Source organism: Brachionichthys hirsutus, chromosome 9 (assembly GCF_040956055.1).
Source record: "Brachionichthys hirsutus isolate HB-005 chromosome 9, CSIRO-AGI_Bhir_v1, whole genome shotgun sequence".
NCBI classification, from domain to species: Eukaryota; Metazoa; Chordata; class Actinopteri; order Lophiiformes; family Brachionichthyidae; genus Brachionichthys; species Brachionichthys hirsutus.
Genome location: NC_090905.1, coordinates 8,254,146 through 8,280,008, shown reverse-complemented (window position 1 = coordinate 8,280,008; position 25,863 = coordinate 8,254,146). Strand labels below are relative to the sequence as shown.

The 25,863-nt window shown below is 40.7% G+C and overlaps 3 protein-coding genes across 3 annotated transcripts; 1 reads left to right on the top strand and 2 right to left on the bottom strand.

Annotated features, from left to right (window-relative positions):
• Positions 1-70: 70 nt before the first annotated feature.
• Positions 71-6,582, bottom strand: clocka (clock circadian regulator a). Its single transcript, XM_068743935.1, has 20 exons — positions 6,563-6,582; positions 6,388-6,447; positions 6,165-6,313; positions 5,982-6,073; positions 5,802-5,891; positions 5,361-5,481; positions 5,171-5,284; positions 4,962-5,080; positions 4,377-4,459; positions 4,000-4,106; positions 3,781-3,928; positions 3,619-3,694; positions 3,388-3,529; positions 3,172-3,272; positions 2,431-2,538; positions 2,013-2,171; positions 1,671-1,880; positions 1,403-1,590; positions 914-1,175; positions 71-758 (listed from the first exon to the last, which is right to left on the bottom strand). The coding sequence occupies exons 1-20, from the start codon at positions 6,580-6,582 to the stop codon at positions 579-581; spliced, it is 2,529 nt and encodes an 842-aa protein (XP_068600036.1). The 3' UTR covers positions 71-578.
• A 4,877-nt stretch (positions 6,583-11,459) lies between these two features.
• On the bottom strand, positions 11,460-13,806 carry nmu (neuromedin U). Its single transcript, XM_068743539.1, has 8 exons — positions 13,659-13,806; positions 13,495-13,550; positions 13,363-13,410; positions 13,216-13,269; positions 13,019-13,048; positions 12,235-12,309; positions 11,590-11,643; positions 11,460-11,492 (listed from the first exon to the last, which is right to left on the bottom strand). Exons 1-8 carry the CDS (start codon positions 13,804-13,806, stop codon positions 11,460-11,462), a joined length of 498 nt encoding a protein of 165 aa, XP_068599640.1.
• Positions 13,807-17,863: 4,057 nt separating this feature from the next.
• exoc1 (exocyst complex component 1) lies at positions 17,864-25,721 on the top strand. Its single transcript, XM_068743613.1, has 20 exons — positions 17,864-17,987; positions 18,085-18,215; positions 18,316-18,475; positions 18,771-18,788; positions 19,288-19,475; positions 19,621-19,848; positions 20,028-20,160; positions 20,349-20,458; positions 20,678-20,746; positions 21,305-21,454; positions 21,847-21,955; positions 22,780-22,824; positions 23,194-23,357; positions 23,455-23,574; positions 23,935-24,014; positions 24,112-24,340; positions 24,456-24,639; positions 24,722-24,921; positions 25,026-25,220; positions 25,296-25,721. The coding sequence occupies exons 1-20, from the start codon at positions 17,864-17,866 to the stop codon at positions 25,446-25,448; spliced, it is 2,790 nt and encodes a 929-aa protein (XP_068599714.1). The 3' UTR covers positions 25,449-25,721.
• Positions 25,722-25,863: the final 142 nt, after the last annotated feature.

Sequence of the window (25,863 nt, the reverse complement as noted above, 5' to 3'; positions counted from 1 at the left end):
CTGCAAATAACAGACTGCCGTAAGCATTTCATGCACCATATAAAATATTATTTTCTTCATTGTATTTACATAATATATTACACATGATGTCTGTACAGTTAAATTTCAATCTACACCACACAGTTAAAAATATTTTCTGACGCATAATTATGTTTCGTAAAAAAAGAAAAGATAATGGTTAGGAGATAACTTCTGGCTACAAGATGTATTTGAAGCCTGATTGAGAGTTCAGCATGAAATAATCCTTTGAGGACCACACACACACAGAGAGAGAGAGAGAGAGAGACAGGGAAGGGGCCAGGAGAAGTTGGTGTGGGGAAGTTGTTCACAGAGATTGTGTCTTCCTGATTCTTGGAGGAAAAGCTTTAAGACGGGGCTAAAGCCTCTTGGCAGAGCCACGGCGGATCCACCCCCCGGGTTCTCTGCAGCACTGTTTCTCAGGAGTTAAGTGCAAACAGCAAAAGATCCTTGGGACGGGAGGAAGCCACCACCTGCCCATCTTCTCAACCTATGAGGCTCTCAGTGCTGCCCTTTCAGCAGAACTCCACACATCTGTTGCTCTGATTGTCTTTAGACAGCTACTGTGGCTGCGTGGCAGATCGATCAGACAAACTCTCCGACCTGTGAGGGGCGAGTTGATGTTTCTGCTGTTGTAGCAGCGGTTGGGCTGGGGCAGTGAAGGTGCCCTGCTGCTGCAAAGGGAATGCTGCCTGCAGGATCAACTGGGTGGGCGGGTTTCCATGAAGAAGCTGAGGAGCCTTAAGTGGAATTTAAGATTGGAAAAATGTAGATTGTTAAAAATGAGCAGCTTTGAAGCATTGTAAGAGGCAAATAAAGAAATATCTTGATAAACTGTTTGACTTATCCATTCTTTATAGCTAGACTGATGCAGGAATCTCCCTCTGAGCGTTACCTGTAGGAACTGTGTTTGCTGCTGGGCCAGTGACGCCTGCCCCGGGTGCATGGCTGTGACCTGTGCCTGCTGCTGCATCTGCGGCTCTTGCTGATGCTGCTGTGGCGTCTGCTGGGAAATGCTGATGGTCTGTGTCTGGCCCTGCTGAGGAGCGAAGGCCGTCACCACTTGGCCCATAAACATGGTTGTGGGGACCATGACTGCACCGCAGGCCATCTGCCCCGTTACAAGCTTAGTGAGCAGCTGTGGACCAGCAGGAAACCTGTTAGTGAAGGAATGGGCAAAGGGAAGATGAAGATTAAGTTGAGTCTTTTTCATTTTCACTTTTGCACACAGTCAAACTTGTTGCAGAATTGTACAATATCTAATTAGTGGTGGGCATCACAATGGTGCAATTAATTACTTTAGATATAAAAACAAATTCACTTGCCAGGCAACAAAATAAAACTGTGAAACAAAAATAAAATGAGTACAAGTGAAGGTGCAAACCGAATCTGAGTCGCACGGTCCTGAGCAAATGTGGCCACAGCAGGAGTGTTGTGTCCAGTACTTTGCGCCAGACTGGTGGCAATCTGGACCACATTAGTGGGACTTTGCTGAGGGATCATCATTGTGTTGAAGAGCGATGCAGACAGTGGGTTTTGTTGAGGCTGCAGAGCAAAAGACGACCGCTGAGACTGAAAGGCACAAAACCAAAGTACCTGTAAGCCAGGAGCATTAAACGAGAAGAAAAGGAAAAGCATCCTGTTTTTCTGACTTGTGAGAATGCTGAGTTCTGTTCCCGTCGAAGCGTTTGTTGCTGAGCCTGGGTTTGGACCGCATGTTGTGGCTGTATGCTGTTCTGTAGAGGCCCTGCTGACACCAGCTGGCCCTGCATGCTGACCGTTCCCTCTTGCTGCACCGCATTTCCCTGGGTCATCTGAATACCGCTCTGATTTAGTCCTCCAGTTCCTTTTGGCAAGAACACCTGAAACATATTTTTTTTTAAAGTCTGACTCCTGAAACTGTAAAAGCTAGACAGCCAAACAGTAAAGAAAACAATCAAATAGCCAAACAATGCTACGTCTACATGGCTGCATGTTTAGCTCTTCAGTCTCACCTGCAGGTTCTGCCCCTGGACTTTCTGTAGCTCATCCTGGATCTGATGCAGCTCATCCTGCTGCCGCTGAATGTTGGCCTCAATCATCCTCGTCCTCTGCTCCAGCTGCTCTTTCAGATTTTGCATGGCTTCTAGCTGGCTGCAGAACTGCACCATCGACTATAAGAACAACACAGAGGGAAATGAAATGCCGACGTCTGAGTTTATTGAATCATTAATACTTTAGTAAGCTATTCATTATCAGCCACCAGAGACTGGCAGACATGATCTAACAGGCAAAAGAGGAAAGCATTTATTTGGTGGTTCATGCATCAAACGGCACTGTCAGAATCAGACAAATTTGGGTGCTGTCCATCTGTGTCCAAGGATAGGACATGATCAAATCAGTTAAATCTCTTACCTTGCCGTTGGTCTGAACTTGGTGTTGCTGCTGTTGTGTTGGGGGTTGTGGTGGGGGTGGGGGTGGGGGTGGAGAAACCATGGATGACGTCATGTTCTGCTCTGTAGTTTGGGAGCTCATTGACAGCTAAGAAAAAAATAACACAGACACAAAAGAAAATAGCCGTGGAACACTTGAATTCACAGAATGCTTCAAATCACTGATTATAAAGAATCTATTTGAGCTCAGCTGTTTATCTTTGAGTGTAACTATTGAAGTACCGGTACAGTACCGGAAACTGTCAGGCCTGTGTTTTGTCATAAATTGGTGCTTTCTCCAGTGTTCCTCAATCCTCTAAGGTATTCAGCAACAGACATGACTGACCTCTAAGCCCTCAACAACAACAATGTTCTCTCTAAACTGCGTGGTTGCGCAATAGCACACTAATTCCAAATAATTTCTCTTTTTATTATAACTTTGTGATCACTTAATGCTTGTTTTCCAGAGCATGTTTATTCTAATGTCATCTATTAAGGATGTTCATTTCTGGATATTAATTAATCAATACATTTTGTTACTGTAGGTAATGAATAAAAGCTGGATTATTATATATGTTACAGACTTACATGAATTTACACTATCGCATACTTGTGCTACCGGACACATCTCATTGTGCAAAATGTGAATGTTTCTTTGTTGTTAACAAAATCTCAATTCTTATAGAGCAGAAGCCTCCCCCTGAGATACAACACGCTAGACTGTTTTCATCCCATCACTTACCTGACTGCTGATGGATGACCGTCGTTGTGACGTCATCTCCACAGCAGAAGCAGACTGCCTTCCTGGCGTACTTCTGTCACCCTGAAGCTTCATCTGTGAGGCTGAGAGGCAAATACAAAGATGATGTTCAGATCAATAAATAAATAAATAAAAAGCAGAAATATAAAATCATTCATAGAGACTCCCTGTTGGGAGGCTCGACAACGAGGTGCTCACAGGCTGGATCAGACACAGCAGTGTGCGAAGACTTGCGTGAACTGCGAGACGAAGCTGAGGGTGTCCTGCTGTGGCTGAAGCGCTCTAGAGCATCCTTCAGACTGGATGTGTTAAGCTGGGACTCTGACCCAGAATCCTGGGACTGCTGTGGGGTGAAGGGTTAAGTCACTGAAGTCACAAAACATCACATATTTCATTCACCCCACTATTAATGTTGGACGTGAGACTCACCTTATCTGCTGTGACTTCAGGCTGCATTTCTTCAATTCCAAGTTCTCTGCGCTGTTCTGCTCTTACTTCAGCGTAACTGTAGACGATGAAGAGAAATGCACGTAACTGTGCATGTTGTGATTACAGTGAAAGATGAGCATTATCATTCAATCTTTCCGTTACCTGACAACAGCGTGTGTGCAAACAACAAATTCTGGTCTGGAGTTCCACTGGTGGTAGGTGATGTAGTAGTGGGTCTGGAGCCAAATCCACTGCTGCCCTTTGGTGAGGAATCGGTAGTAGCAGGATTTGCCTTTGCCATATTGCATCACTACATACACACAATTAAACAAAGTTCATTCGAAGGCTCAATGAGTTGTAGATAATCAGAGACGAACTTACAGTGTTCGTGGCATTTGGCCAGGGTCTCCAGGTCATCCACATGGTAGTAGTCATACCCCGATGTTCCCAGAACCTCGAATGGGAGGTAGCCTATGATGGGTGGAGCTCTGAACAAATAAAGAAAATATTACTGTCATTCCTCGGAATCACTCGAACCGTTCGGCGACGGGTCGCTTATTACAGTCGGACCAGGAAATGCACGAGGGAAAGGAAGACTAGTTCAAAGCAGTAAACATGAAGTCATGCAGTGATAGGACAGCTTTGGTCAGACTATTATTATACTTCATCAGGATTAATGTGGGAACATCAGATTCAGGCATTGGGAGCAGGTTATACTGGAACAAATATATTTTAACAACAAAAAAACTAAACTGTACCTGTGGTCCAAGAACAGAAACTTCCACTCCAAGCTATGTCTGGAGGTGAATTCCTCGTTGGGCTCTTCTACTGTGCACATCTCCTGTGAGGTACAAAATGTAGACATTATCCCGTGTGTGTTGTCTGGCTGAGTGTTTTATAACAGCTTTATAACAGTTCCAGCATTCACCCATTCACACACTGGTGGCAGAAGCTTCCATGTAAGGCACCACCACCTCACACACAAACTCACACACCAGTGGAGCATCTTTCAGCAGCAAATTGGGGTTCAGAATCCTGCTCAAGGGCACTTGGACCTTTAGAGGCTGACGAGCTGGACTTTCGTGCTCGTCTTCTCTTGAAATGGGTTTTGTTTGCCGCCTGCTGTTGTCGGGCTTTACCTCACAGGTTCTGACAACGTTTCTGCATTATTCCGTGATTTGGAATGCCACAATTTTTCATAAGACTCAATAAAACTGGTGATAAAGTGTTTGTTTTTGTTTTTATTATTTTAAATGGTTGCCAACATAATGAAGAGTGGACTGGGTGTAACTGTGAAGGCAAAATGAGAGATAAGTAATGGAAGAATGAATGACCATTATTACCTTGATAAACTGTGGTTTGGCAAGCCTCACAGTTGCTATGAGACAAACGCTGTCGTCAAAGGCAGAGTGAAGTGAGCGCTGGAGTATTCTGTCAAAACCGTTGCGGGTGCAGTGAGGCACTGGTGAGAAACAAAACCCCAAAATAAAAAGGTTTACAGCCAAGAATCAGCTCAAAATGCTGACAACTTTCACACAATACTGTAACTCACCATTATTCAGGGACTTAAAGTTTCCAATGAACTTGACATATTCATACACAGGGGGCGGTTTGGGGTCAATCGTTCCTCGGAGCATGTGGCAACAGAACTCGAGCTGATTTTTTGCTTGGCACAAGAAAAAAAAAGGAAGCATTAAAAAGAACATGAGAAAAGAAATGGCTGAAATAAAGCATTCCCTTACTTTTCAGATATTCAGGTGTCAGTGTCTCTCCTTCATTGATATGAGAGGACAGAGCCTTGTACACATCAGAGTGCTCACCAGAGGGCAGGAAGTTTAACAGGTTCTGATCCACAAGATCAGACTGAAACAGACAATGGAGTAGACACAAATTAATTTTTGAGCTTATGATGGTCCAGGCAACACGTGGACATCATCTCTGTCCACATTGTCTGTTAGGGTTCTCAGTCATACGCTAAATCAAGAAGAGCAACAAAAAAAAAATCAACTGGACTTGCTAAAGGTTGTTTGAAAAACGTTTCACCTCTCATCCAAGAGGCTTCTTCAGTTCTGACTGGTAGGGAATCCAGATACTTATACTTCTTTTGGAGCAGGAAGTCCAGGACTTAAGCAAGTCCAGCAGACCCTTTTGTGCTCTTCTTGATCTGTCCACATTACACTCACTGGTAAGTGCTCTAGTAGGGACGTCACACTCTCAGAGACGTAGATTATATGCCCATCAGTCATAATTGCAAGAAAAAATCCATCTAAGGACTGAAAGAAAGAAAATATATTCTTAATTCACTCATATTCATGCACATGACCAAAAATAAAGGCACACATATAAAGATTACTCTCACTCACCTCCAACATCAGCTGAGTAAACTCTTCATTACTAAGAAATGGAGGCTTCCAATCTTGTCTGATCTCATTTGACTCTGAATGAGCAGCGATTTCTATTAGAGCAGACAGAAAGCAGGTCAACAATCCACATGAACTCAAGCTTTACGACAAGCAGATGATCTTGTGGCCATGACAGGTTCTCACCCTTGTGTTTGTGCAGAAAATCAATGCTCTTCTGCAAAATAGTGGATTTGTCCATCTTACGGATGTTGCCCGGCAACATGGTGCCCAGCTCCTTGATGAGGACATTGAACTGGTCTCTGCGTTTCTTCTCTGACTTGTTGCGGGACACACTGTGGGCACACATTTTAACTTTCCAGCCACAGTTTGGCCTTCATTGTCTGAATTCAAGCCACAAGCATGTTACCGTTTTGCTTTGTCCTTTTCATCTTCTTCCAATAACCCATCAATAATACTGCTGTCATCTCTGAGGGGGGGAAAAATAACATCATTAGTTGAAGAAGATTACAAACATGTTGACTCTAATTCTAATATATATACAGTGCTATGCTATAGCATATATACATATATTTTATACTCACTGGTCAATGCTTGAGGTCATTGTGTATCAGATTCAGGGTTGCAGTGTTGGTGAGTGTTCTTTGAATCGTGAGGTAGACATTTGTGAATTAACCTGTGAGGGAAAGAAAACATCACAAACAATGACAAGATGTACCAACTTTGTCACTTCTCTGGATTGTAAAGCGCTTGGGCACCATGAAGGGGTAGAAAGGGCTATATAAGTGCAGTCCAGTTACCATTTGTGTTAAGATATTGTTTGCCTATCATTAATAATGAAAAATATACTCTTAATTATAAAGTATCAAATCATGAGGCCAAACTTAATCTTACTTTACTGACAGTACAGCCAGTCCTGTGAGAGGATGAGGAAGGTGGTGCTGGATGAAGGCAGGGTCCGGGTGGGAACACTGCAGTGATGGTGCTCCCCAACTCTTGGAGGACAGTGGCTGAAAGTTTTCTCACCCAGAGGGCAGAAAGTTGCCGAGGCGTCTTTCAGGGCTGTTGGTCTGCTCCGGCTGTCATTGTAGCGCAGGGCAGCAACATCCCAGTCTATGAGGACACAACAAAGAGTTATTTCCTTTCTGATACAAAAGTCAGCTCAAGAATGAGAAAAGACAAATAGATGCTGAAGAAGGAAATGAATAAATCTACTGAAACGTGGTGTGGAAAATGCTGATCACTTGTGTGTATTGGCAGCATTTGCACGAGTGGCTGCAGCAGAGTGAGCGTTGTGTGAGCAAGAGAGCAGCGGTTGTATAACTGTGATGTCATCTGCTTCACTGACCTGCTGGCCCAATGACCTACTTTCCTTCTCCTTCTTGTTCCTAACTTAATCACAGTCATAAAGGGGTCCGATGTGCACTATCATGCAAAATGTCTTCTGGATCTAATCCAGAATGAGGTCAGGAAAATATATTTAAAGGCAGGGGGAGTAAGTAAGGAGCTACTAATATGATTGGCTTGGTTTTTGTACTTGTATGCATGCTGCCTCGTATGTGCTTTTGCTTTGAGGGACAAACACCTGGAACAGGGCAGAGCTACGTGACGGAACATTTAAAGTACACTTCAAGAGTGAACGCATTGGGAGGATTAATTAAATGAACCAACCAAAACAAGAATACAAGAGTGAGTGGTCCTAAATGTAGTTTTTTTGTCACTTCCAATTGTCTAGTCCACATATGGATGATGGAATTGCTACCCTGTCATCTGCAAATGAACAGGTTAAATCAGTTAAATCCAATCAGGTTAGAGGAAAAGCAGCGCAGAACCCCCCCCCAATCCATCCAGCGCTCTCGGCCATTCACTTCTATGTCCAAAAAACACAATATTACATGATGAATTACAAACATGAGGCTTCTAAGTGCTAGTACTCAAACCAGTGGGTGACATGTTTTGTTCACAATTGGATGTTGAAAAGAATCATTCCTGACTAATTCTGTTAGTCAGAGAGGAAGGTCAATTTGACAGAACAATTCTGTGTGGCAGAAGGATTTATCTGCGTCAAATGGATGGCCTCTATTTAGAGGGATGCACAAACTGTAAAACTGCAGGCCTATAATGAGGTTCAAAAAGAAACATGGCCATCAGGCAATACTAATATTGATTTATTTATTTGTGTTACTTACTTGAATGTTGTTGTTGTTTTTTTATCAGAGACACAAACTTCATTTTTAAATGTGTTATAAATCACCCCTTCTAACATTTTCTACGTGGTAGTATTTATCATCATTCTCTGTGTATCAATGGATATGAAAGAACAAACTACAAGCAAAGGATTTTGCATTGAAGGCGATGCACTTCTGTTATTATATGGCAATAACAGTTCTATAAAGCAATAGCATTGTCCTAAAACATTAAACGGGTCCTGTAGTTGTAGTGCATTGTACCACAACATGAAGAAGACGCATTATTCCCTCCAACTAGCACCACAATCAATACCGGGCAGTGCAACATTGCTACAGGGCTAACGCCACCTAGCTCGCGTGCTAACAGCCATTACAATAACAGAACAGCATCTTCACAGTCTGTCACACTTCAGTGCGATAAAAGGCACATCCTGTCAAATGTACCTTTTCCCGTAACCAATGTTTTAGTCGTTTTCTCCCGCTGACAACTGACTTCAAAGCGCAGCGGCCATTAAACTCGTCCGCAAAAAAATAAATAAAAACACAACACTTTTCGCTGGAGCTAACAAGCTAACGTGCAGCATTAGATAGGAATATGGGTCACCGGGCCTTTGGCCAGCCTCCGTCACCAAAGCACAAACTGTGCGTCGCTGAGGGTTCGGGCTGCAAGATGCGCGTCGCGGAGTGGACCGATGGAGATACCCCACTTACCCCGAGCAGTCTCCTCTTTCAGCGGGATTACCCCTGCGCCGTGCGCCCAGTGGCGCTGCTGACGGTTCACAGTCTGCGCACGGCTGGAGCAGGCTCGCTGGGACGGGAGCCCAAAGGCCGCTGGAGCAGTCACTCCAGAAAACCCGCACGATCCGAGGGAGGTTTAGTTAGGACGGCCGGGCATAGGGGCGTCTCATTTACTGTCTGACACGTTTTAGGTGGAATTAGGACTGTATTGTAACGGTTCATGTTTTAGGAGTGTTCGTTGTTCCTACGCTGGAGAGGGTCCGCGAAGGCATCCGAGGGAGGAGGGGCGGTGTGTGTGTGAGGGAGCTGCGAGAGTGAGGGATAGTTACCCGTTCTGTGTTGTGGCGTGGTTACGGCCGACAGTGACCATTTAATAAAGAGCTCGTTGTGAGATCCACTGTGTGCTTATTCCAGCGTCCGACGGACGCTACAGTATGTAAAGTGCTATTTTTCTTTATTAGACATGATAAAGACAAATAACATATGTACAGTACAGTATATAAGGCGTTTCAGGAGCGAAACTACGCGTGTTGTGAGCTTGTTGGTTCTGAATCAGCTTTGTATTTTTTCCTAAACCTGTTTTTCTTAACTATTATTCACTGGAAACACATGAATTATTAATAAATTGTTGTTTAGCAAACGCAGCATTCCCCAATGTGTTTGGGTATAGGATATAGTTCCCTCTAAGGTGCGCTCGTGCGTAATTACGCACAGCTGATACGGTCTTCGCGCAGCCAAAATCTACGTTGCGCACAAAAAAAAATCCAACCTAAATTGAAAATAACATAAACACGTTCATTCCGTGCTATTTTCCACGGTGAGTCAGTGAGTCTCCGGTGACTGGCTGCTCCGGCTAATGATGAGATTCACATGTTTTTACGCGTCTAATAGACGCCATTGTAAACGGAGTTCCAGGACTCTCCGGGACCACAGAACACACATCCTTTGCTTGTTGATTTCATCTGTTTTATTTGTTGATTTTTATCTATTGTTTTTTTTTTTATATACTATTGTGCACTTTGAGATTTGCTTTCAAATATAAAGTGCATTTAAAATAAAATTTATTATTATGATGTTGCTCAAAGTTGTCCAAGGGACTGCTCAGGGATTTGTGTGTTATCTCAGAAAAATTAGTGGGAACATTGGACTATCCTAAAATTATTGTCATGTAAATTATTATTATATTATTATACATTGTTGGTTTTCTGTTACTTAATTTGTGACACAGTATTCTTCTTCATTCTTTATATCTGTCAGCATTTTTGTCAGGGTGTCAAAATTATTATATAATCTATTTAAGAATTTCTGCATTTATGATTCATCTTCCTATCAAGCTTGTATTGAACAATACCTTGAAAGGCTTATATTAACACGCTAATACATGCATACAAACTAACTGTGACAACGTGAATACAAGCATTTCTTGCGTTTGCATTCTCCTGTCTTGTCTAATATTTAAGTAGAACTGAAATCATCTTGGGTTTCATTTATAATTAGCTTGTAATTATGGCATCTACTGTTGAGAATAGTAATTTAATATTAATTCTGAAAATGAGGACAAAAAAAGGACTTTCAATCAATGTATATAAAACCAAAGGACAGAATAATACAAATAAATAATTCTTAGGTTTTTGGTTACTGTGGTTCAGCACTTTAGGTTTTTTAAATAAGGTTTTGAAATTCTTTGATTTGTTTTATGAACATAAAAAGGACGAACTGTTAGTTAGGTTGGTTGTTTAAATCTTTAGATCTTCAGATAGAGTATGTGGAAAAAATAAAGATTGGAGGAAAAATAGATAAAATTGTTTTATTCTCTTGCTAAACTGTTAAAATTATAAATGTCAGTTTTTCTGTTCATATTGTAAGGGTGTCTGGGTGTGTATGTCTTTCTCTTTCAGCAGATTTGCTTGTTGTTTGTGTTTAATGACTTCTTTATTTTAACGACAAGATTATGAATGGTAAGGCAAAAAGAAAAACAGTGCAGCTTTTCAAAATAGAACATTTTGTTTTCAAATGAATTATTTTATAAGGGTTGAAATTTTCCTGAAGTTTATTTCATGTCAGTGGACAATATGTAAGATTGTTTCTATACACATTCGCTCATTATTTATAATGTGTAGCAAATTAAACTTACACAGCTACACCCACCAACACTAGAGCAGCTTTAATGCAAAGGATGCACATATAACATGCAATATAATCTGAACAAATCACAAGTTTTTAATCATATTATTTCACTATAAAGCAGTGGCAGAAGGCTGTCGTTGAAGTGTTGCTCTTTCAGTCATGGTGCAGCAGCTCTGGTCTCAGCGCTCTCCACTAAGAGGTGGAGATTCTACCACGCAATAATACACACGATTAGGCAATGATAACATGATTAAATACATTTTAACCTGATCTGTACACACTGTACATATATGTATATGTTTTATATGTTTTTGTACTGTTTATATCCACATTTTATACTATATCTTAAACTTTTAAACATCATTTTAAGACAGTGTCTGTGTATGTCAAGTTTACAAAAAGAGTATTACCTTCAGTTTGCTTATTTCTAAGGATCTAAGGATCGTCTTCCATTTCGTGGCTGCAAGTGAAAATAAAAAATATGGAACATTACATTATTATTATCGAGAGGAATATATTAACGTTTATTTTTTCTTAAGATTAACCTTATCATATACCCGATAAAGGAAGTAACCTCTGCTCTGGATTCCCCCAGGTCCCCGGATTTCTGCCTGTAAATACACAAAAACTAGCAAGAATTTAACTTGAGAAAAGGATGGCTGGATTTAATTGTCATTTCATCGCTGTTTCCACAAAACGTCCAGCAGTATGTGCCTTCACAGCAGCTTTCAGCCAGACATTCACATCTGGAAGTCCATCATGTCCACATTGTGAATGTTAGCACTTACAATGAGGGAGAAGTTCACCTGCATCCTACACTAATTTTAGACCATAATTACTGGCAGCTTGGGGAGTTAGCAGAGCTGACCGATATGAGGCGGTATGAAAACATTAAAACATTCCGTACATGAACATCAACTCAAGTGCACACAATCTTTTACCGACATGTGCAACAACTGAAATATACTGTTTCATCTGTGTTCTCTACATTTTAAAGGTTGCCATCGCTGCTTAGATGCCTGATCTGTGAAAATAATTCACACAAAGTGAGATTTCATGTCAGTTATCGCGACGGATTGCGTACACTTGTTTGTATGCTGAAGAACAAAATATTTGTTGTTGTCAATAACTTTTCTTTATACAGCACTGGGTGCGAGGTCAAAAAATGGAGAATGCGAGGACAGCTGCCGGTTGGTACATACGCCCATCGAGAGTCCTTTCTCTCTTCTGGAATGGTGTTGAGAAACCAGGTGCAGGAAAGGGTGTGAAACAGGGGTCTGACGAACACACAGAGAGAGCCCAACACAGAAACATGAATACCAGCTCCAACATGGAAGAACAGAACATGGGCTCTTCAAAGGCACAGGGCAGGTCTATGCCCCTTGCTCAAACCAATAAAAGACAATAAAGATCAGATCTTCAAGACACCCGCAGCATTGCACTCCTGATTATTCAAACACCAGTGATGGAAGAGCAGGGGACGAAATAGCTTCATATTTCAGAAGAGAAATATGGCTTGTTGTGGTATATAAATGTAAATCTGCATCCTGGGTTGCTACATGTTGAGAATTTATGCACAGGAATGAAAATAAAGGCAGCAGATATGTAATAATAATTCATTGTACACTTAGTCTGTAACTGGATGATGGAAACATTTCTCTTTAATTGTAGCTGCAGAAGAGAAGAACCCGTTGTGCATCACTGAATCTGTATCTCCAAAATGAGAATATATGTTAGGTACTTTCAGGTCAAACACGGATTATAATATTATGTTTTGCAGCTTTTTTATGTTTTACAGTCAAAGGAGAATGCACATTATCATGCAACTAAAATTAAAACGGCTGTGGGACCATAAGATATTGTAGATGTGTGCACAACAATCTCAGGATTTATTCTGCATGTAAACAAATATATACGTATAAATATATATTTGTTCAGGACATGTCTGAGTCTAATTGAACCATTTCACAGATAAATTATACTTACCCTTTTGATTTTTCCTCGCAGTTTCAGCTTCTGAGAAGACAAGAAAACAAATATTTTGGATGCTGTCTCTCTGTGAATCTTTGTTTTGTGCAGCTCTACTCAAGTATGTTCAGCAGTCAACATTTCACTTTAAACATATCAAAACTCCTCATTATGACAGTTATGAGTTGTTTGAGAGATTGTGATGTATTTGGTACCTTTGACTGTTGATTCAGCATCAAGACGCAGAGTTCTCCCAAGACATCAGATGCCTAAAATGTCAGTGAACAGCTGTTAAGAATAAGGAGTAGGCTGATTAATATTAATATTTGATGACAGAGAAGCAACACAGCATCCCAGCTCACCCAAACCTTCAGGTCTGCAGAGAGGTAGGACAAGCACACGGACTCCAACTGTGAAGCATAACAGAATAAAAGGAAAAAGTGCACAGAAAGCAAAAATAAAGAGAAAATAAAAAATAAAATAGGGCTGCATACTTGGCTTAATAGCTGCATCTGAGCTGCTGTGGTTTGTTGAAGTTCTGCTGAACCACCTTTTGATCCATAAAACAACACAGAAATATGCAGTTACAATAAAATGTAGGAATACGTCAATATCTATTTATCTGGATCGATAGATAGATAGATCTTGTCTGACTTACTGTTGCAGATTGAGATAGTGAGGATGACAAGAGCTGCAAAGGTGATGCTGGTTGAACTGAGCCGAGCGACTGCGCTGCTGCTGAGGCTGTGCAGGCTGCCAGCGGCTCCCCGCTGCACGGACTGACTGTGGTTCTGGAAGGTCTTCATCTCTCTCCCACTATCTCTCTTTTGTGGGTCTTTCTTATCCTTTTTGGCTTGCTTGACTTCTTCCTCTTCTGAGAGTTTTCTCCCGTCAGGGAAATATGAAAGCTCGTCTCTCACACACCCCTTTTGTGAGTTAGACTCTTGACTGCGTCAATCTGTGCATGTGAAAAAGGTCTGTATCGTTTCGTTGTATCGTCACTTTCATTTTAACAAAGTCCATATATTAATTATTTTAAAAATTAGTTCTCTGCAGCAGCACAATGCAAAACACATCATTTGATATGTGTGACTGTCTGAAGGAAATCCCTTTTTATTATTGGATTTTGTTATAGAAAAATGTTACTTAATTATATCAGTTACTCTCTTAAGCATCCTAATGTTTTTGACATCTGAAGACTCTATTTTCATTGGTGGATTCAGCATTGTTTTAAGTGAAGTACAAACTAATATGAATACATTAGCATGTAGATAGGCTTAGGAATAAAGGCGTTGGACTCTATCAGAACAAATAAAATACACATTGACTTCTCAAACTTCTAGAACTCTAAAGGAGGAAATATACGTATTCAGGTTTGGTTTAGAATATAATCTGTATTGTTTCTGTATTAATTAAACCAGTGATCACTTGTGCACTATGAAGTGGGTCTTCATGAGTCTAACAGACTTCAATCTCCTGGTCACTTTTCCTGATCGCTACCATCTACATTTCCTAATTAGCGGGCACCAAACCTTTTATGAGCCTTCTTATATTATATTGCCATTAATAGGCCCCCATACGTTTCCATGCAATAACAATATAGGTGTTTACACGGCTACCACATATTATATATTTCTGGACATGGTTCGACGAGGGGCATGCATGGCGGAGGTTGAATGGCGGGGTTTGATGAACATCAACTCGTCATCAACTGCGTTGCAAAAACATAGATCCAGAATTAATGGAGGTTATGTCATATCCTAATGCAACTGTTGTATAATTTGCAGTGGGGTCTTTTTATAACCTCCACAGAACAGGATGGAGTTCAAATTGCTTAATTGTACCATGCAGCGCACAAAAGTGTTTCTCCACTCACTCATTTATTTTTTCATTCAGGATATATTGTCTGTTAGGCCAAACAGCAGGAGTTAATCTTTTTTTATTGATCGGATTGTTTGTGTAAATATTAAAGCCCAGTGACTTATTTGAAATAAATTCTTCCACCACATATGTGGTTCTTTTCATTAATTAAAGCTTGTTACCTTCTTTTACCTTCTTTAACTTCAATATTGTTATTTTTTTCTTCAATAAACATTATGTATGAATTTACCTCAAGAGGTTCCTTTTCATATTTTGGTAATTTTAAGCATTTTATTCATTTGTTTAATTTACTTTTTAGAAAATTTCCTTCTTTGTCAGCCATGCAATTAACAAAATTGCAAGTGAAATACGTTCTTTCAAGCACTCTTTTTGGGTTTAATATTATTGTGGATAAAGAAAATACAAATTTACACAATTAAATTATTTGTAAAGCTAAAAATCAGATACATTTTAGAGAACATTGTATTTTAGTAAAGTGATCTCCACTATATTGTCATATTATTATTATTGCCCAACATTTTATCAATCCCCAACTGCAGCTTTGTATTGCAGCACAATTGGTACTTTGTTTCATAATTTTGTGAACTAATTTATAGTCAACATTTTGTTGTCTGCTCACATTATCATTTATAATACCGTTTTTCTTTTAATGTGTGTTCAAAATAACCCTGTCTTTTTACTTCATCACTCTTACAACTGACTCTCTAACCCTCATCTAACCCTAAGCAAACAAAAAGAGAGCGCTCCTGCAAAAGCTTACACATATACAAATGTACTGCAAAATCAAACAAATGGTCGACCGTACTAACAAGCAAAGAGCTTCACATGGAACATTGCTCATGTAATGGCAGTTCTCTTACTTCACTCAAATCAAAAGGCCAGTGTGTTCTCTATGGGGAAATTAGCAGTGGTGAGCAAAGACCTTGGGATGGTGTGTGAGTGTCCAAACTAGGGGTTGGGGTTGAACTAAGGTTGGGGTTGAAATTAAGCCTGGGAGCTAAGCTTGAAGAGGCCGTTTACCTGATTGCACAAAGGAGGCACGTGGCTCAGTTTCCCTTGTGCTGGACTCTGCCTTTTCATGTGCATCTTGTACTGCTATATCTGCATGAACGGAACATCAGTAATAATGATTAGCAAATTGCTAAAGAAGACAGATATCTAATTCAAGAAGCAACTGACATAACTACAGTAGTATAGGCTTATTGTTTCTTACTGGAGTTGGAGCATCAACATCAACATCTTAAAGTAATTCTATGTAGAAACCGAGCAGAGAATAGCAGAGAAAGCCATTTCAGTGCACTTCAAAGCATTGTTTCCAGACTAGTCTTCAATCTGCAGCTTTCTTTTCATTGATGTGTCAGACTCACAATATTCACTCTGTTGTCATTGAGTCTCAATCGCTTCTGTGACGCTTGTATGAATATTGTTGTAAATGAATGCACATGACTAAAGTACAACACTGGCAAAAACATGCAGACAAAAATTAAGTTGAAGAGCAGAAATAGTGTTTACTATTATATGGGTTAACAATGCCACCTGGTGTTCTATGAACATGTATGAATGACGTGGTTTTGCCGGCTTAATATCAGATGGCATTAGAAGATGAAAATGGAAAACCTGTTATTCAATCATGATAAGAACTCTACTTATACAAACAGGAAGTAGTATATTCCATAAATTATTAATTCATTCAATATAAAATACAATAAGTGATCTGACAATTCAAATCCTAACACTGTAATGTGAAAAATATCTTCCCTAGATACCCTCTCTGTACATTACTTAAACCTTCTTATTAGCTTCCGGGTTTACTGTAACTGTATTATAGACCTTGGGGAATGCTGTTCTTCTTGTGTACACACAAGAAGAACAGCATTCCCCAAGGTCTATACAAGTGTACACACAAGAAGAACAGCATTCCCCAAGGTCTATAATACAGTTATAGTAAACCCGTGCATGTGTGGTTCTTGTTGATATTTCTCTCTAATTTTTGTAATTCATACAATGTCTTTTCATTTTTATTCTGCGTTTATATGTACATCTATTCATTTGAACTTGCTCTTTATAAATGTGCTATATAAATACAACTGCACATGCAAGAGAAAGATAAGCCATGATGAGGACATGTAAAAAAATAAAAACATTAAAAAGGAAATCAGGTCAGAGGCAGGATGAATATTACAAGATTACATTTGTTATTTTTATAATTTAATAATAATAATAGTAAGTCAGTTGTTCTGTCGGTTGATGAGGAAGTTGACACTTTGGTCACGTGACAGCGTCATCTGTGAACCAGGAAGTGAGAGGGTGGTGCTTTGGAAACACTGGTGGACTGATGAAAAAAAAGGTAGTAGCTAGTTATAATGCATGTATATAACGCTGTGAAAAGATGCATAATGCATTCACGCTGTGGATTTTGAACAAATATATAAATGAATAAAGTTGATTCACTATTGTATTCGCAGTAGAAATCTGTGTTGTGCCACTCGAGCCATCAGCTCTCTCTAGCTAGCATAAGCGTCATTAGCTAAAAAGCTAACACAGAAGACATTGGTGCATTTATTTTGTGAAAGATCTGCGGGTGTTTCATTTCTGCTATGACAGTATATAACCTTCCAGCGCCGGTAGCTGCCCTTCTCTTTTTGTAGCGTTTCCTTGTTACTGTTGTGGAGTTGTTGACATTAGCCTGTTAGCTGCTGCAGACTGAAGCGCAGACGGGCATTAATACTAGCATTTCGCGTGCAATAAGGTAACCTCTAAAAAAAAATATCCGAAATGGCATGAACATAATAAAAAAACAAAAACAAGGAACAGCATTTGTAATTCATGGATGGAATGAACTGAATTTAGGTTAATTCGCGCATTATGTGCGTTATGGATACCTGAAAATGATTTTTTACATTGACTGACGTACAGATCAAATGTAGTTACTAGTCTTTAAAGTAAGGACTATTTGCTGTGGTTTCTCTTACAGCGTCCACCATGACAGCCATCAAGCACGCTCTCCAGAGGGACATTTTCACCCCGAACGATGAGCGTCTCCTCGGGATTGTCAATGTCTGCAAGGCAGGAAAGAAAAAGAAGAACTGTTTTTTGTGTGCAACAGGTTTGCTTGTTATTGCCCCAAAAACAATTGTAGATAATTATTAATAGCCAAATGAAATAAATGTTCACCTGTCTGAGGTAACGTTCTTCTTCTCCAGTTACTACAGAGAGGCCTGTCCAGGTTAAAGTGGTTAAGGTGAAGAAATCTGACAAGGGGGATTTTTACAAACGGCAGCAGACGTGGGAGCTTCGAGATCTGACGGAAGTAGATGCCAAAGACGCAAGCAAGGTCAGAAAAAATAATTCAGCCTTAAAAATCATAAATAAATAAATGTCACCTTTCCTCCTGTTCAACTCTCATATACTCTTATTTTACACTTGCTATTTAGGAAAATCCCGAATTTGACCTTCACTTTGAGAAGGTCTACCGATGGGTAGCCAGTAGCACAGCTGAGAAAAACTCTTTCATCTCCTGCATTTGGAAGCTGAACCAGAGATACCTGAGAAAGAAGGTGGAGTTTGTGAATGTCAGTTCTCAGCTGCTGGAAGGTGTGGAAACACTCTATTCTTACTGTTGCCACTGCTGCCAGCGCATGCATTTTTATGTTTTGACTATTGTATGAAGTTATGTCTCTTTCTCTTAAACAATAAGTGCTGACCCTGTGCATTAGTCATGTTTGAGAAATTAATTTAGCCCACAATTCTAAAGCATTTTGATATTTAATCTATTAATAGATTGGTTTCAACATTATTCCGCCACTTGTTTTTAAGCTTGGTTTATGGTATGGCTTTCTGTATTAAATTCTTTATTCTCACTTTTCTCTCTTAAACTTTCTCTGGCCAGAACTTCCTAAAGCGGAAGGTTGGTAGGACTTAACTTCCCCCTGCTTACTCCTCCCCATATCTCATGACCTCAAGCTACCATTCTCATTATATCACCTCCGTTAAGCAAATATGGATGGGCATGATTCACCTTTTTCATGATTATACACATTTAGCTCATGCTTTTTCTTCACTATCTTTTTTTCTTATGAATCCATTGTACATGCATTTGTAGGATTATTTACTGACATGTATTTCTTATTTCTATGGCGCAAAGAGCTGTTGTACTATATTTGAATGACGGTCTGTATTTTTCTGACAGCCTGAAAACATGAGGAATTAATTTATAATGACTATTTTCACATTGTGAGTTACATCAGTATTAGCGAATGAAAAGTGTTCTCACTGCCTTCCTTATAACATAATTATTTTTATAACACTTATAACACGTGTGTTATATTTTTATAACACACCTTATAACACTTTATTTGTGCTCATGCCTTCAACGTACATTTCTGTCTCTTGTTTGTGGGTTTTAGAGTCTGTGCCAAGTGGTGAGAGTCAGAGTGTTGCTGGGGGTGATGAGGATGCTCTGGACGACTACCAGGAGCTGAGCACTCGTGAAGAGCAGGACATTGAAAGCATGATGGAGACGTGCGAATATGCCATCTCCAATGCTGAGGCTTTTGCAGAACAGCTTTCCAGGGAGCTGCAGGTTCTAGATGGGGTGAGTGAAGCAACTCCCAAATTAAAACCAGAATGAAAAGTATTAAATAGAGTACTTTGTACTTTGCCATATTATTTGGCCTGAGTTTGACTAGAAATGTTAATTCGCTCATTTTAATCCACTCTAAATTGTTTTATGCTTGAAGGCCAATATCCAGTCCATCATGGCATCAGAAAAGCAGGTAAACATCCTGATGCAGCTGCTGGATGAGGCGCTGGGTGAGGTTGACACCATTGAAGGTAAGTTGAGCAGCTATGAGGAGATGCTCCAGAGTGTCAAGGAGCAGATGGACCAGATCTCTCAGAGCAACCGCCTCATCCAGATCAGCAACACCAACAACGGGAAACTGCTGGATGAGATCCAATTTTTAGTGGTGAGGAACACACTGGGATTCAGGTTTCATTGTTGTTTAAAAGAATATTCATTAAAAAAAAAGAATTTAAATGGAGAATTTAAAAAACACTAAGAGTAGATGTTCATGGAAAATATGCTACTTTAAGTGTTGGTTTGTTGGGCCTCGTTTTATGTCCTGCTGTGTCTTTCCTCTCATAGAACTACATGGACTTGTCAAAGGGACACATCAGAGCCTTGCAGGAGGGAGACCTGACCTCACCTAAAGGCATCGAGGCCTGCATCAATGCCTCTGAGGCTCTTCTGCAGTGTATGAACGTGGCTCTCCGGCCAGGTTAGATTGTGCTTCTGCTTTTTGGAAGAGAGGAGAAGTTGAAAATCACCTTTGGTGTGGTTTTGAGCTGATTTTTTACAACTACTGTGTTTGACAATTGCTTTTTAATGCTGATACTTTTCCCATCTTTTGAATGCCTTTGAGAAATGTGTCATAAATTGTAAGTGCTGCTGTGTTTCCTCTCACAGGCCACGACAAGCTCAGGGCAGTGACGCAGCAGCAGCTCTTGTTTGCTGAACTTAGAGACACATTTGCCCGCCGCCTCACCAATCACCTCAACAACGTGTTTGTTCACCAGGTAACAGCCACACTATTATAGCTTTATTCTACCTTGCCATCTGTATTTTCATGTGGTAGGTCACAGAGATGTCTCTCCCCCCACGTGGACTTCCTGTTTTGCTGTGACTCTCTTCCTGTGCTTCCTCATTTCATTTTCTTCTACTTGTTTCCCTTCCTAGTCTTGACTCTGTCTTGCTCACTTTGAATCATCCCACTCTGCTCTCTGTCTCTGTGTCAGTTCAACCATTTCAGTCACTTCAAAATGACCATCCCTCAGTTCTATAGGTCTTCCTGTCTGTCACTTCCAGTGAGTACCCTCACAGCGACCCCCCCCCCCTCTGGCCACCTCTTTGCTAATGTTTGACTGATCACACCTGACTCCAACCTACATGTCATTTCATCAGAGTCCTGAGTCCTCATACTATTCATTGCATGGGATAACTTTGTAACAGCTAAACCTGCTCATCTTACTCCTCCATTAACTGTCTGCACTTGTCTTTGTGGCAAACCAGCTCATCATTAATCATAGATCCTGTGCTTGTGTGCGCCCTGCCTGCATGCCTTGTGTTAACTAGCACTGGATACTGAACAAGATAAAAATGTGGGGAAGTAAGGAGTACAGTTGTATGGCACCAGGAAATGCTTTCAGTAAGCTTGTCAATAGTTGATTTTGAGATATGGGGTCATTTTGAATTGATCCTTGCTTTACTTACTCTGATAACACGATACCCAGGTAAGTCTAGATGTTTTAGGATACACTAATCATGCACTGTGAGGCCTCGTGTGTAAAAAGAAAAATGAAATGGGAATTTCAGTTCCTCTCATTGAACATAGATTAAATATTGACCTTCACTCTGTCATTCAGGGACATGACCAGAGCTCCACGCTGTCTCAGCACACCGCTGATCTGACCCTGCCCAAGCATAGCCCCCTCCACAGGGACCTGCTGCGCTATGCCAAGCTCATGGAGTGGCTGAAGAACACCCACAAGGAGAAGTATGAGGGTCTGTCGAGGGTCAGTAGCAGTAGTAATAACACACTTAAATACACTTTTTCACTTTCTTGCTGACATTAAGCTTCAGATGTTCATGTTTACGTTGTGTCATGTGCAATAAAAACTACTATATGGAAGAGTTAATACTTTGAATATGTGCCGATGCAACAAACTAGGCCATAATAGCAGGAACCGAATGTGATTTTCAAGAAAGTCCGCAGGATTATTTCTGCTAGTATAAAGCTACAACCTGTAGACGTCATCCGATGCTTCATGTTTTGTATTCAGACGTATACAAATACCATCATGTTCATGTTAAACTTACAAAAGCATTCATGTTTAGACATTCTTGTAGTATTGTGTACTCCAATTATGTGTTTTTTTTTTTAATCAATTGCCATCTCCTTTTGTAGACCTACGTTGACTATATGAGCAGATTATATGAACGTGAAATCAAAGACTTCTTTGAGGTCGCCAAGATAAAGATGGCGGGTACAAGCAAGGAGGCCAAGGGCAAGTTTGGTAAGCGCAGTGTTTGTGAGAACATGGTTCTGTGGGATTAAATGTTTTAGTGTCTCCTTTTCCTTATTACCCTCCGCTGAGGCGAGGCGGTGGTTATGTGATCTCCGGCGTTTGTTTGTCCGTCCGTCTATGAGCAAGATAACTCAGAAAGTTCTGGACAGAACTGGATGATTTTTTTTAGGAAATGTTGGGAATGTTACCAGGAACAGATGATTACATTTTGGTGATGATCCAGATCACCATGTGGACGGTGTAAATCTAATTACAAGGAGAATGAGCTGTTTGGGCGGAGGTCTGTTCTAGTTTTTCCATTAAATGTCAAAGGCAATATCAATTTCACTTATCTCTCTGTTAATCCAGTTATTGTCTTTTACATCACTCAGAATTTGATGAAATGTTCTTTTGTAAATGAGGAGGCGAGACTTTGCTCCTTCGCTGCAACGCATCTGTAACAAAAGCACAAGTTCCCAAATAATGTGTTTATCCAAATGCTTAAGTCCCGCTTCTTGTTTTGCCTCCCAATTATGTCTCTCCTCTCTATTCAAAAAATATGTCACATGTTCAACGTTCTTCTGCTTTATTTTTAATGTATTGTAATCTGACTGACTGTTGGTTTTGGTAGAATTACAGAACTGCTTCCTGCATTTGTGTATCAGCTTTTCCTGCTGAAAACAAACTTAAAAAAACAATTTGTTTTCCAAGCGTTTGTCTTAAACCACTGCAATGCATGTTAGCATCTAACATCGAGCCTCTCCCCTCCCGTGCTGCATGTTTAACCCTAACCTGTCTCTGTCTTTGATGCCTGCCTTTCTAACTGGCTGCAGCCACGCTTCCGCGGAAAGAGAGTGCACTCAAACAGGAAACAGAAAGTAAGTATAATGTTTCGATAGATCTTTTCCACCATGAATTACCCACTCTGCTTCTTACCACTGTGCCTTATGTAGCTGCACATAAAGGAAACATTTGCTATGCCACTGCATATAACATTATGATCTTGCTTTTGTACCTGGTTGGTTGAAGTAAATCTTCACCTGAATGCATCATGTTATTCTAAATCAGAGGTCGACTGATTTTCATCACTAATAATAATAGTTTGGAGCACGAAAAATGAATAACCCCTTACTCTGTCCACCTCTGTTGTGATGCTGTCGGCATCAATAATCTTTTTTTTTTTATGGTTTGTCTGTTTCTTATTAAACATGTGGGGACTGAATCACTTCAATCTTCATTTGTGTTAGGCCTTCATGGCAGCTCTGGGAAGCTGACAGGCTCCACCTCAAGCCTAAACAAACTGACAGTGCAGGGCTCCAACAGCCGGCGGTCCCAGTCTTCATCACTGCTGGACATGGGAAACATGTCTGCCTCCGATCTGGACGTGGCAGACAGGACAAAGTTTGACAAGGTGACATTGCCAGTGATAAAAAAACATTATTTATCGGACCTATGAAGCGCATATTCTCGTGTTGCCCTGTAATCCAAGTTGATATGTTTCTTTGTAGATATTTGAGCAGGTCCTCAGTGAACTGGAGCCTCTGTGTCTCGCAGAGCAAGACTTCATCAGCAAGTTCTTTAAGCTGCTGCAGCAGCAGCACTCAACTATGGCACCCTCTCTTGCTCAGGTATGTCTGTAATCATCCACAACATTTCTAATCCATAAGAATAATGATATTTCTCTTTTAGGTTAATAAAGACCAGATTCTTCAAAAAGTTGTGATACCTTGGGAAAAAAATGAAGAAACCAGAATTAATTGTATTTATATCTTTTCCATTTGAAGATATGACAAAATGGACTTGCAAATTATTCCATTCTGCATGCATGCATGAAGCAGAATGTATTGTCAAGATTGTAGCTGTTCTTCAGACTGGTGCATTTGTCAGATAGCTTTATTACGCCACAGCAACTAGCAGACTCAAGCTTATTTTTAGTTACAGCACGATTGACGTACATATCAGCATGTTTTATGTCTCTGTACCATCAGCCTGAAGCAGAGGAATCAGATGCAGGAACACCATCACGACTGCCTCCCCATGCTGAACACAGACACTCCTTATCCTCAGAGTGAGTGCATGTGACCCACCCTCAGTGCCAGAACCCCCTTCGAGTCCTCTTTGAATCCTTTCTGAGTGTTTTTGCTGTATTCTTTTTATAACTCAAGGAAAGATGTGGTGCGGCTGATGATGAATAAAATCTTCCATAGCATTGAGACTGAGCTCAACAGTCTCATTGCTCTTGGCGACAAGATCGACAGCTTCAACTCTCTCTACATGCTTGTGAAGATGAGTCACCATGTGTGGACGGCTGAGAACGTTGACCCGGCGTCTTACCTCAGCACCACTCTGGGAAATGTGCTGGTCACCGTCAAGAGGAACTTTGACAAGTGTATTGTGAGTTGAGTCCAAATGCTGAAAAGAATTCTCGTCTTGACAATTTAGATTTCATGATTTTCACTATTATTGTAATGACAAAGAATCAATCATCTTTTTTTTTTTTCTCCCACAGTCTGGTCAGATCAGGCAGATGGAGGAATTTAAAATTTCCAAGAAAAGTAAAGTCGGCGTCCTGCCCTTTGTTACTGGATTTGAGGAGTTCGCTGAGCTGGCTGAAACAATCTTCCGAAATGCAGAGCGAAGAGGCGACCTGGATAAAGCGTATGTGAAACTTATCAGGGCTGTCTTCATGAACGGTGAGACCAGCAAGCGGTTCTTCTTGATTTTATTGATTATGGCGCCTGTAACAAAGTTGCTAAACGTTGTCTGTGATTTTAGTGGAGAAGGTAGCGAACGAAAGCCAAAAGACGCCACGGGATGTTGTTATGATGGAGAATTTCCACCACATCTTTTCTACACTGTCACGCCTGAAGATCTCCTGCCTGGACACAGAGAGGCGAGAAGCCAAGCAGAAATACACAGACCATCTTCAGTTCTATGTGATAAACTCTCTGGGCCAGCCTCTTGAAAAACTCAATGTGAGTTTTCTAGTTATTCACAGACATCTTCTTGGGGACAGTAGTGATGTGCAGGGCGTGACCTCAGCGCTATGTGTTTTGTCTGACTGGTATCTCTCCTGCAGCATTTTTTTGAAGGTGTTGAGGCACGTGTAGCCCAGGGTATCCGCGAGGAGGAAGTGAGCTACCAGCTGGCGTTCAACAAGCAAGAGCTGCGCAAAGTTATCAAAGAGTATCCTGGCAAAGAAGTGAAAAAGGGACTGGACAACCTTTACAAGAAGGTGGACAAACATCTCTGTGAAGAAGAAAGTCTGCTACAGGTGAAGCATGAACTTTATCCGCTGATCATCTTCGTCTCCGTCTCTTCTCTGAACCATTGCCTTTCATCCCACCAGGTCGTGTGGCACTCCATGCAAGACGAGTTCATCCGTCAGTACAAGCACTTTGAGGATTTGATCGGCAGGTGCTACCCAGGATCTGGAATCACGATGGAGTTTACCATCCAGGACATGCTGGAGTACTTCTCCAGCATTGCTCAGTCTCATTAGTCTACCTGCCAGGGACCATTTCAATCGTAATGCACTACTGCCTCACACTGACTGATGATGCACAAGCTACTCACAAACTACCTTTTATGTTTTTTTGTTGGGTTTCCCTTTTCTTCCAGAATTTCTCTGTACCAGTCTGGGATTATAACGAATGAGTTTATGTACTGGACAGATGTCTGTGCAATGTTTATGTCCTTTAAAAGTCAACCTCCCCACTCTAAATACTTGTTATATTTTGTTATATCCATGTGTACATAATAAATTCACAGTTGCCCATCCATTTTTTCTCTGTGCTGTATTGTGCTTTATCTCTGGCCGACACCGCCCCCCTCTTTCATCCGGACAACGCCGGTCCACAAATCATGCTGCTGTTTCACATCGCCTCACTTTCCATGGCGACGACTGCAAACCGGAG